Raw genomic sequence first — 12,160 nt, 5'->3', positions numbered from 1 at the left:
AGAAGAAATTAGATTTAGCTCTTGGGGCTAAATGGATCCAGGGATGTGGGGAAGGTGGGATCAGGGTACTTGATTTGATTTATTATTGTGAAGTGTATTGGGATACAGTAAAAAGTATTTGTTTCTGGCGCACTATACAGACAAAACATATCGCTCAAAGAGTATATAGGGGAGAACAAGAGAGTGCAGAATATTGTGTTGCAGTCAAAGCTGGAGTGTAGCATAAGATCAGCTTCATATGAGGTAGGTCCATTCAAAAGTCTGATGGCACCAGGGAAGAATCTGTTCTTGAGTCGGTTGGTATGTGATCTCAGACAGCTGTATCTTTTTCCTGACAGAAGGTGCAAGAGAGTAGTATGCCTGGGGTGCGTGGGGTCCTTGATTGTGCTGGCTGCTTTCCCGAGACAGTGGGAAGTGTAGCTGGAGTCAATGGAAGAGAGGCTGGTTTGCATGATGGACTGGGCTAGTTCCCAACCCTTTGTAGTTTCTTGCTGTCACAGCAGAAGCCACACCAAGCTGCGATACATCCAAAAAAAATATTGAACTTAATGATCGCCCACGGTCAAAATGAATGGTGGCACAAACTGCAAGGGCCGAACGGCCTACATCTGTTCCTACTCTCCATGTCTCTGGCTGAGCTGCCCTGGGTCGTCACCACAATATGTTTAGTAATTTGCCCCTACAACTCAGCACATGCTAAGCTTTGTATCCCCGCCACCCTACGCATGCGCACCGGCACGGCTCCATGTGGGGGCGGTAGCAATCTCGGGGCAGCTCTAGTCCCGCCTCTCATGGGGCGGGGCTACAAACGGCCCCGTCCCCCACTACGCGCTCCCTGCGGGTAAGCAGCCAGGAGAGGAGGAACAGGAGAGCACTTTGGCGGCTGCGGAGAACAGCACGTTGGGCTTTCCTCCCCTCCCTCCCTGTCTCCGGCGGCTGCGCACAATCAGGCGCTGGAGCCGTCCTCCCTTCTGCGGCTGCGCAAAGTTGCGCGCTGGAGCAACCCTCCCTCCTGCGGCTGCGCAGAGTAGCTCGCCCGTCCCCCTCCAGCCCTATCTTGCGTGATCTCATAGGCTGGCCGCCGCGCCGCACGTGGGGGGGAAGCGACCAATGGGGAAGAGCCATGTAGCGCGAGACGTGACCCACCGCAGGGATGTGTGGGAGCGGCTGATTGGTCGGCGCGGCGGCTGACGGCTGAGCGGAAGGTTATAAAGGCACGGCGCCGCTATGGGTCAGGAGGTTTGAGCGCGGAAGCTGTGTAGGTGGAAGTAGGAGGCAGGAGGAAGAGGCCGCTGCTCCGGGGCTGGAGAGAGAAAGAGGGGGTAGAGATATGAGTGGAAATCAGATCAGGAAGGTCCGCATTTGGCCTCTCCTGCTGCTGCTGCTGTCGGGGCTGAAGGCCGCTTCTGGGGGTGAGTAACCCGAGTCCCCTGTCAGAGAGCCGCTCTGTCCTAAGGCCTGTCCCTGGCCCTCTGTCTATCCATGTACTGTGGTTCAGCTTCAGTGATCACTACCCCTCCCCCCTTCTGCTGCTGATTTAACTGACCTGTCACTGGACAGTGGGTGCACTGGCACCCCCATAAACTCGCACACATTGCTAGCACTAATTGCGTTGTGTTTGTACTGCATTTCTCCTTATTATTTATTATCCCACTGTCACCACGGATGTTATAGAATCATACAGCCTCCCTTAACAGTGCAGGAGGAGGCCATTCAGCCCATTGAGTCTGTGCTGACCCTCTGACAGTGCTTCTTACCCAGGCCGAAAGAGGTCTGATTTGGGTGGATTGTCCATGCTAATTTGTCCCTTTCTGTCAAGGAGATTAATATTTACAGTGGAGTTCCTGGGACGGGGCTTGGGTAGGATTGTTGGTGCAGACTTGATGTGCTGAATGGTCTCCTGCACTGTTAGAGATTTCATGATTCTGTGACCTGCACCATTCCCTTAACCCCTTCACGTTTATCTTACCAGCCCCCTAACCTATAGTTCATTTGAGGGTCATGAGTGTCGCTGACTAATTGGCATTTATTGCCCTATTCCTAATTGCCCTTGATTTGAGTGGTTTCCTAGGCCATTTCAGAGGGCAGTTGTGGCTTGGGAGTCACATGTAGGTCAGACAGGGTAAGGATGGCAGATTTCCTTCCCTGAGGGGTGTTGTAACCCAGATGAGTTTTTCTGACAATTTGGTTTCATGGTCATCAGTAGATTCTTATTTCCTGATATTTTTATTGTATTCAAGTTCTGCCATCTGCCATGGCAGGATTTGAACCTGAGTCTCCGGAATGTTAGCTGAGTTTCTGGATTAATAGTCTAATGATGATACTATAGGCCATCGTCTGTCCTGATGCAATGTGTTATTCGTCACGTAATCTTGGGCTGCTGATAGGGAGCCTATTTGGATCCCATCTGTGGCATGCAATTGAAAAGGGTGTCTGTCTGTCATAAGCTGCAATTGGTTCATGAACATCCTCGCTTGCCTGTGATGCTCACCCCCCCAAGAGTCAATTTTATAAAATCACTGCATTTTCAATCTGCTTGAGACTTTGGATGTCAGAAAGGGCCCAGTATGCCAGTGCTGGTCCATAAGAATGCATTGCAACACTTGGTGATCGAGTCTTGCAGGGTGTAGATACAGCAGAAGTCACATGATGCAATTTGTTCATGTTGCATATCAAGCTTTCTGATGAAAGAAGAATGAGAAGGCATTGTTTTATGCGAATGGACATGCTCACCCTTCCCTCCCATCTGAAAAATACTGTTTGTCTCCCATGCACCATTCATTCTGTTTGTTTTGAGTTTTTAAGGAGGTGTTATCTTTGTTTGTAAAATGATATTGGCATGCCTTATGGCTATTAATAATATGAAAATTGTTTTATCTCCAAATAAAATAACATGCCTCTTTATCTGTAAGTTTTGCATTACAAACAGTTGATGCCAAACTTTTTGTTTTGCTTTTATTTGAAAGAGGATTTAGCATGCTGTAAAATATAAGCATATGGTGGGCAGAAGTGGGTGAGAATGTTTACTCCAACTTCTGGGAGAAGCCTTTCGGAATTGTTGATGTGCATAAAGACTTGAGTCATGTTGTTACTGGCCTAGATACAGGAATTTGAGAAGAGGCAAAGGGCACAAATTGGTAACCATAATGTCTTAAATGTAAGCTAAGCATGTGTTGCTGATACAGCATAGAGTACTTGCTACAAAGTTGTCTTCTTGGACAACTGAACCAAGAGCTAGAGTTTTAGTCTCAGGGTAAGGGCTTGACCATTTAGGGTGGAGATGAGGAATTTTCCTTCAGCCCGCCAAGCATATGTTGATTCCTAATTTAGACTTGCTATTACTTTGCGTACCAAGTTTCTGTCTCTCAGTTGTCCCCTGTTCGTGTCTATTAGGACATACCTTGAACATTACTAACATGCTTGCTTCCACCACCTCCACTGGCAGTCTGTTCCAGGCACCCAGCATCCACTTTATAGAAAAAATGTTCCCCACATGTCTCCCCCTAAACTTTCCTCCTCTCATCTTAAACCTGTGCTGTCTTGTGGTTCACCTTTCCATGCTGGGCAAAAGCCCCTGACTAACCACCCTATCTATTACCCTTACAATTCTGCAGACCTCTATCTGATTGCCTCTCAGCCTCTGTCATTCCAGTGAAAACAATCCAAGTTTATCCAACCTCACCTCATACCTGAAACCCTCTAGACCAGGCAATATCCTGATAAAGCTGACAATATATTCAAGGCGTAGACAGATGAATTATTTTCTGGGACATGTGGAGTTGAGGCAAAAGTTCAGCTGTAAATGGTGGAGCAGGCTCGAGGGATGGCTTCTGCTTCTATTTCTTGTATGGCTGAATAATTCTTCCTATTGGGAATGTGCTGTACAAGCATCCACTGTGTTTATGAGGAGTACGTGTCTCATCATGCTCCATAGAGGGAGCAGTCAGCCAAACCTATTCCAATGGCTGAATTGAAATCAGTAGTTGATCGGAACGCACTTGCTATGTAGCAGTTGGAGATCTTGAGGTGACTGGCAAAATGCAAGATACTCTGTAAAGAAAGCAATTTATCTTGATAAAAAAGCATTGGCACAGTGGTTAGCCCTGGAGCCTCACAGCTGGACTCAGGTTCAATTCCAGCCTTGGATGACTGTCTGTGTGGATTTTGTGTATTCTCCTCATGTCTACATGGGTTGCCTCCCACAGTCCAAAGATGCGCAGGTTAGGTGGATTGGCTGTGCTAAGTTGCCCCTTAGTGTCCAAAGAAGTGTAGGTTAGGGAGATTAGCTGTGGGAAGTGTGTGGGGTTATGGGAATAGGGCAGGGGAGAGGGCCTGGATAAAATACTGTCAGTCCTTGCAGACCCAAGGGCCGAAAGCCCTCTGCAGGTTCTATGAAATGTTGTGCTGATCACTGCTGGCAGATGCTGGTGTGATGTATTCTCGCCTGGAGTTGGGCACCTGTTGTGTTAGGCTGTAAAGATCCAGCAGTTTGTATCCTTTGCCCAGACTTTTTCTGGTGGGAGGCTATACTCTGGAGAGTGGTGACCATGAAAACAACACAATTCTTCATAAAATGTTGCAATGAACCTGGGATCCAAATCCAAGCTGCCTAATGACAAGTTGGTCATTGTCCTTTATTGGAGGGGCATATTTCATTTATCCTTGGGTTGAAGTGGCTAGTGATGATTTGTCTGGCAACAGATGGGAATCAATTCAATGCTTTGTGATAAATGAATTTGCTGATTGCATAAATTCAGGGTTGCTCACTGATGCAACTGGACAAGGAAGCCTGTTAATGAAGTAACATGGGCAAGGAAGTCTTTTGAGGCTGCTTTGGGTAATCCTGCAGGCTGAAGCCTGAATTGATTCTTGCTGGATGGATGCCCATCCAGCTAAATGGATGGCACTGTAGCACACAGTGGTTAACACTGCTGCCTCACAGCGTCAGGGACCCAAGTTTGATTCCAGTTTGGGTCACTGTGGAGTTTGCACATTCTCTCTGTGTCTGCGTGGGTTTCCTCCCACATCCTGAAAGATGTGCTGGTTCGGTGCATTGACCCGAACAGCACCGGACTATGGTGACTCAGGGAATTTCACAGTAACTTCATTGCAGTGTTACTGTAAGCCTTACTTATGACTCAAAAGTAAACTTTTAACTTTATCTCTAAAAGGCCATAGTGCATACTTCATGTTGAGTGACTCTGTATGTGGGTTTCTCCTACATTGAAGTGGATTAATCTAAATGTGATGAATTTTATTGCACAGAAGCTTCCCTCATCTTCTTGACCTCTTTGCCTGCTATCTATCAGCTGCGAGTGTATGAATGGGGTGCAGCAGAGAAGCTAGCAGGATTGGAAGTAGACTGAGACTGCAAAGCAATTGTAGAAGTACTGCAAGGGTGTGTGAGAAGCTGGTTTGGGGAGTAAAGTTTGGAAGGAGGTTTGACTGGCAGTAAGTACTCAGACTACTAATTAGTGTGAAATATAACTTGGTGTTAGTTATAGTTGGTAGAAATTTTTCTGTTTTACTTGTTTAGTAATTGTGAAATGTATGGTCTTGCTGCAGAGGAAGCACTGATACTGTTGTACAATGTTTACAGTGTGACTGAGGATTACAGATTTAGCAATCATTGAATAGGAGGTAAACATTACGTTTTAATTAGACAGCTCACCTTGAAGAGCAATTTTCATGTTTAGTGCAGCTGATTTTTATAAATCCGAAGCCCCCAGGTAACAGAATTTTGTGAAACTTTATGGTCTAGACAAGAGTTGTGGAATTTAAATGGACTCTTTCCCCAGTCATTTCAATATAGTATGTAGAGATTCTGGCAAAGTAATATCCTTCATTGATAAATTAGTTGATTTGGAATGAGCAGAACTCATCCTCACCCATTAAGATTGCACCTTTCAACCTGAGATCTCCTTATCCCATTCAAGTCAACTCTTTAGTTCGATAGATTGTACAGCACAAAAACAGGCAATTTGCTAATTAGTTTGTGTCAATCTCTATACATTAAGAACTTCCTCTGCCACTTGTATATTAGTATAATCTTCTATTCCTTCCTCTTTGGCTAAGTTCCCCTTAAAGTATCTATTCAATTTGCATCATGTTCTGGGGTAGGGTGGGAGGGGAACTTCCACTCCCTGGGTAAAATTTCTGCTGAATTTTCTATTGGATTTATTAATTATTTGAATTTTTTATATTTATAATTTCTATTTTGGTCTCAATAAATGGAAACATCTCTAACCGAAATAGAAAACGCTGGAAAATCTCAGCAGGTCTGGCAGCATCTGTAAGGCAAGAAAAGAACTGATGTTTCGAGTCCAGATGACACTTTGTCAAAGTTTTTATTTGGTTTCAGATTCCAGCATTCACAGTAATTTGCTTTTAGTTATGGAAACATCTCTGTCCCTGTCAAAGCCCCCTACAATATAAAAGATCTCTTGATCCAAGCTCTGACTTTTAACCTGAATTTTTAAATCTACACACTTTCAATCGAACTAAATATATAAATGCAGGATTAAATATTTTCAGTAGTACAGGTCAGATAGATAGTTAATTGGCTCTATACCTTCATAATGGGGCAAGTCATTCTTCTAAACTCATGATTACAGAAACATGTGGGCTGAAATTTTCTGGCCCTTCATGCCAGCAGGATCCTCTGGCTCTGCCCATGGTGACCCTGCGTGGTGTGTTCCCTGGCTGTGGAGGGTGCAGGGCGTGCAATAACCTGTAAACATCAGTGGGATGAGAAGGACCTGCCTTGAGCAATAGCGGGCTGTCTCCATTTACGGAAAAGGTGTGGCAGGGACCGCAAGGGTAGTATATTTTCCTAAGAAGCAGAAAGTGCTGGAAAATATCAGCATGTTTCAAGTCTGGATGACCCTTCATCAGAGCTCACGACCCAACCCAAAGCCCTGACGAAAGGTCATCCAGACACGAAACGTTGGCTTTATTCTCTCCTCCAATGCTGTCAGACCTGCTGAGATTTTTCAGCATTTTCCATTGTTTCAGATTCCAGCATCCACAGTATTTTGCTGATATATTTTTCTAACCAGGCAGTTATCAGCTTAGTGAGCAGGAATATTATCAGTCATGTGCCTTTCATTTGCATATTCCTGTGTAATGTTTGTTTTTCTATAACGTGACAAACCTTTCTAGTTGATGGATATTGGACTTCCTGGACAGGCTGAATGAACAGTGGAAAAATGTCTGATAAGCATATGCAGTTGCATCATCTATCTTTATGCATATTGGATTTTTTTGAAAATGTTTTACGTTTTTAAATGATTGGAAAATTCTTCTGGCAAAAATTGACGAGTTCTTTTCGTCAGTCTGAGATATGATGCTGTTCTGCTACATAGTTTAAATGTGGCATTATTACAGTGTGATTGTTCTGTTTAAAATTATGTCTGCATTTAGCTTATGTAATTGTAAAGCTATCGTTACCTTGGCCAGTGACAATTTTCCTTCTGCTTTCACAGATGTACAAGAAATTGACAGTGAATCACTGGACTCAAAGGTAATCTTTCATTTTGTAGCCAATTACACCAAAGAAATTGCAGAAGAGCACCATTAGTGTAGGACCTTGTGACCTTGGAGTGCTAGAACTGAGACTTTTGCAAGTGCTGTTTTCAAACTGGTTTGCTGCTTTATAGCCTCTGATCAATCCAGTGAGGAATTTGGAAGAAACCTCTTTGCCCAGGAATGGGAAATCATGGAAGGTGCTACCTCAAGAGGTTGAGGCAAATAATACAGGTGCATTTAAACGACCTACACAAGAACATCGTGAAGAAAGGAGCAGACACACGTGCTGATAGTGTTGGATAGTGGTTCAAGAAGGCTCATGTGGAGCATAAATGCCTGCATAGATTGAGCTGAATGGTTTGTTTCCACACTATACATTTAATGTACTGCTCTGTAATCTTGATCATCTACCAGACTTTTATCAGTGATGGGTCTGGGGCTGTGACGATTCAAGTTCATGCCTGTGGTCTCTCTTGCTGACAAATCTAATATTCAGCACTCTACTTTCTCACATTAGTTTACTATTAAAAATTAGTGTTTCTACCATTTGTAGAGCAGTAAAGTTCATATGATTTCTTCTTATATTGTCCTACTATGCTTTGCCGCAACATGCAGCAGTTAGAATCTTTAGATAATAATGTGTTTTTTCCTCTCTGGAGAGAACTGCTCTGCTCCTGCATTTATTTGAAGAAAATTGAGAGATGGAGAATTCAAATTGATTTGAATTTTACCTCTTGTATACATCTTTTAGACAGATGAACAGAAGGAAGATCATCCAGCTGGAGTGCGTGTAGTTGCTGGTCAGATCATAGAGTCCAAAGAAGATCTCTGGGAAGATAAAGATGAAGAACACCAGCATACTAATACTGAGGAAGAACTCCAGCATACGACTACTGAGGAAGAACTCCAGCATACGACTGGTGAAGAAGAAAGTTCAACCACGGACAATGTGGACGATGTTAAAGGTAAGGGTGAAAAGTCATCCATTTGGTCAGCCTTAACTCCAGGTGGCCTGGAGGACCCAGTGACTTAATGTATTACTTGGTGTCAGGGTAAGCCATACGGGTGAAAAGGCATAAGCCGAGGGGAGAATTAACTTAAATGTCAGAGAAATCTCAAATAATGCACCAACATGGATGAATGATTTTGACTGGAAGTGTTTAAGTTGATTATTATTTGCATATTCAGTCTCTGATAATTCAATTTTAAAGTTCATTGGAATATAGTAAAGTGTGAGTTTTGTTGAACATGGCTCAATTACAAATTGGGATTTGATGTACTGGCTGTTTTCGCAGATTGATGATTATACCAATAAATGTAAAACTACAGATTTACTTCTAGTGGCTTTGTAACAGTATTGTACTTGTCTTAGTTGCTTACCAAGTTAGTTTGCTACTACATGCTTGTATTGGACTCCCTTCTGAAACTTTTGCATCTGAAAATAGAATAGTTGATCATATCAATCATATCTATAATGGGGCCAAGTCAGCGGTGGCTTATGCAGGTGCTTTTTTTTCCTTCCCTCCCCCACGATTGCTATTGTGCCACGTCAATCAAGAAAAAGTTTTTGTCATGTAGTACAAAGGTCAGAAACGAAAGGCAGAAAATAAACTTGGTTTACTCTTTGTCAGAATATGTTTCCGAAACATTAAATTTAATTAGACTTCATATTTTAAATAGGATAATCTGTTGGGTGCCTATCCACTATGGGAAAAGTCCGACTAGCTGGTCAAATGCCAATGTTTTATTTGTGAAAGGAGCACCTTGGTTTCTCGTGAAATATTTCATGTTCTTGTGTATCTGCAAACTCTCTGAAATCTTGACTGAATGTGGAATTAGCTTGAAATTGTGGAAAAGCTGAAATGAGGTGCAACCAGCTGAGAATCTGCAGTGACCTTCACCTATGTATTTGATTAAGTTGGGTTGATTGGCAATGCTCAATTGTACTTTAGAATTGGGGAGTGTGGGGGAAGGGAACTTGCAGGGTAAATGTGGGCAGACGGGAACAGGGCTTGGGTGAGATTATTGTCAGTGCTGACTCGATGAGCCAAATGGCTGCCTCCTGCACTGTAGGAATTGTGATATTATGATTTAGACTTTGCATTTTTGGTATATTTGTGCAACAGCATATATATAAGCTCAAAGTTATGGTATCACATAACCTATTATATTGATTAAAGATTCTTAAGTCATACATTTATTATCAAATGTGAATCATGAATGTATATATGCACATTATTACTTAACTAGCAAAGCGTAACTTTGATTCACTTTTTTGTTTTCTTAATGTAGGATTGATTTTGACGTTAGCCTAGTTCAGCAAACAACCTTTTGAATAACCTTTCTGGGCCATGTACACTTTGCTAAATATAATTTGCCATCTTCTCTTGACATTTATCCATCTTGAAGTAGGCAGCAATCTGAAAAGATTGCTTTTGAATTGCACGAATGATTTGGGTTTTCATTCTAAAGTGGAGATTTTTTGTTTAAAAAGCTGGTAGTTTATTGGTCTTGTTTGACATTTTTGTTCACAAATCATCGGCATTCATTTCTATAATTGGTTAAATTTTAATTTGTACAGTTCTTGTTTTGATTTCTTGTCTCCTTTGCTTTTCACTGCTGATAACCAACACCAGAAGTTGAAGCTTGTATCCTTTAATCCGTAGTTCAGCTTTTCGTACAACATCTAAGAATATTTCAAGGCTGTTAGTTCCAAATAGTATATGCAGTTTGCATTTATAATAGAAGTATTGACGTGCTACAGAATTGGAAGAGGCAGTGACCTAGTGGTATAATGGCTAGACTATTAATCTGAAAACACAGATTTCCTGGGATCTGGGTTCAAATCCTGCCACAGCAGATGGTGTAATTTGAATTTAGATTTTAAAAATCGAAATCAGGAATTTACTGATCGTGAAACCATTGTCGAAAAACCCATCTGCTTCACTAATGTCCTTTTAGAAAAGGAAATCAGCCTTCCTTACCTGGTCTGGCCTATGCGTGATTCCAAGAGCCACAGCAATATTTGATTTTGATTTGATTTATTATTGTCACATGTATTAACATACCGCACTATATAGACAAAACATTCTTCATAGAGAAGGAAATGAGAGAGTGCAGAATGTAATGTTACAGTCATAGCTAGGGTGTAGGTAAAGATCAATTTAATGCAAACTAAGTCCATTCAAAAGACTGATAGCAGGGAAGAAGCTGTTCTTGAGTTGGTTGGTACGTGACTTCAGACTTTTGTCTCCTTTTCCCGACAGAAGAAGGTAGAAGTGAATGTCCTGGGTGCATGGGGTCCTTAATTATTCTGGCTGTTTTGCCAAGGCAGCGGGTAGTGTCGACAGTCAATGGATGGGAGGCTGGTTTGCGTGATGGATTGGGCTACTTTCACAATCTTTTGTAGTTCCTTGTGGTCTTGGGCAGAGCAGAAGCCATACCAAGCTGTGATACAACCAGAAAGAATGCTTTCTATAGTACATCTTTAAAAGTTGGTGAGAGTCGTAGCTGACATGCCAAATTTCCATGGTGTCCTCAAAGTAGAGGTGTTGGTGGGCTTTCTTAACTAAGTGTCGGCACAGGGGGACCAGACCGGTTGTTGGTGATTTGGACGCTTAAAAACTTGAAGTTCTTGATCCTTTCTACTTCGTCCCCATTGATGTAGACAGGGACATGTTCTCCTTTACACTTCTTAAAGTCGATGACGATCTCCTTTGTTTTGTTGACAATGTGGTTGACTCTCAATGCCCTCCAATGACAACTAGGGATAGACAATAAATGCTGACCTAGCCAGTGACACGGATGTCCCAGGAATGAATAAAAAAAATTAGGTTGTTTGTTGCATTCCTTGGCTTCTGAGATTTTATTTTCTGGTTTAAATGAAATTTATTTTGTGGTCAATTTCAGAACAAACAGCAATTGGTGGCACTGCTGATGGTGAGCCCTGCATATTTCCTTTCCTGTTCATGGACCAGGAATATTTTAGCTGCACTACTGATGGACGAGATGATGACCGATTCTGGTGTGCAACAACCTACAACTACAATCAGGATCACAAGTGGGGATTTTGTGAAAGTATGGATTTTGCTCGTGTAATTTACACACCTTACTATGAGGGAATTTTAAACTATAGTTAGAAAATCTGAATATATTAAAAGCTTGAATGTTAACTTCAAGACTTTTTCTAAATTGTGAAGTGCAATGCTAGGATCAGGGAAATCAGGAACTTGATGTAATAGCACATAGAATCCCTGTAGTGCTGAAGGAGGCCATTCAGGCCCATCAAGTCTGCAATTCACCCAGGCCCTATTCCTGTCACCCCATATACTTCCCCTGCTAATTCCCCCTGACACTCAGTCAATTTAGCATGGCCAATCAACTTAACCCGCACATCTTTGGACTGTGGGAGGAAACGCATGCAGACATGGGGAGAATGTGCACACTCCACACAGATGGTAACCTGAAGCTTTATTTTTATGGCACAAAATTAAGTTCACTGATTTTTTTTGTTTAAATGTTGATATTTGGCTGTAATTTTTTTATAAAGGCAAAATGGATTCTTTTTGTTTGCAGGAGGGATGAAAATTACATTGTTGGCATAGGTAATGACAAACCACAATCATGTGGCTTG

The 12,160-nt window shown here is 42.4% G+C and overlaps 1 protein-coding gene across 1 annotated transcript in view; it reads left to right on the top strand.

Moving 5' to 3' along the window:
* Window positions 1-1,217: 1,217 nt before the first annotated feature.
* The window catches only part of sel1l (SEL1L adaptor subunit of SYVN1 ubiquitin ligase), a 36,024-nt gene continuing 25,081 nt past the window's right edge, over window positions 1,218-12,160 (top strand). The window contains exons 1-4 of the mRNA XM_080202337.1: window positions 1,218-1,412; window positions 7,485-7,522; window positions 8,279-8,492; window positions 11,437-11,604. Of these exons, the coding sequence (XP_080058463.1) occupies window positions 1,331-1,412; window positions 7,485-7,522; window positions 8,279-8,492; window positions 11,437-11,604 (502 nt within the window). The 5' untranslated portion in view covers window positions 1,218-1,330. The remainder of the gene's footprint in view (window positions 1,413-7,484; window positions 7,523-8,278; window positions 8,493-11,436; window positions 11,605-12,160) is intronic.

Source organism: Carcharhinus amblyrhynchos, chromosome 14 (genome assembly GCF_965287045.1).
Source record: "Carcharhinus amblyrhynchos chromosome 14, sCarAmb.v2.hapA, whole genome shotgun sequence".
Lineage (NCBI taxonomy): Eukaryota > Metazoa > Chordata > Chondrichthyes > Carcharhiniformes > Carcharhinidae > Carcharhinus > Carcharhinus amblyrhynchos.
This window is presented reverse-complemented; position numbering and strand designations above follow the sequence as displayed.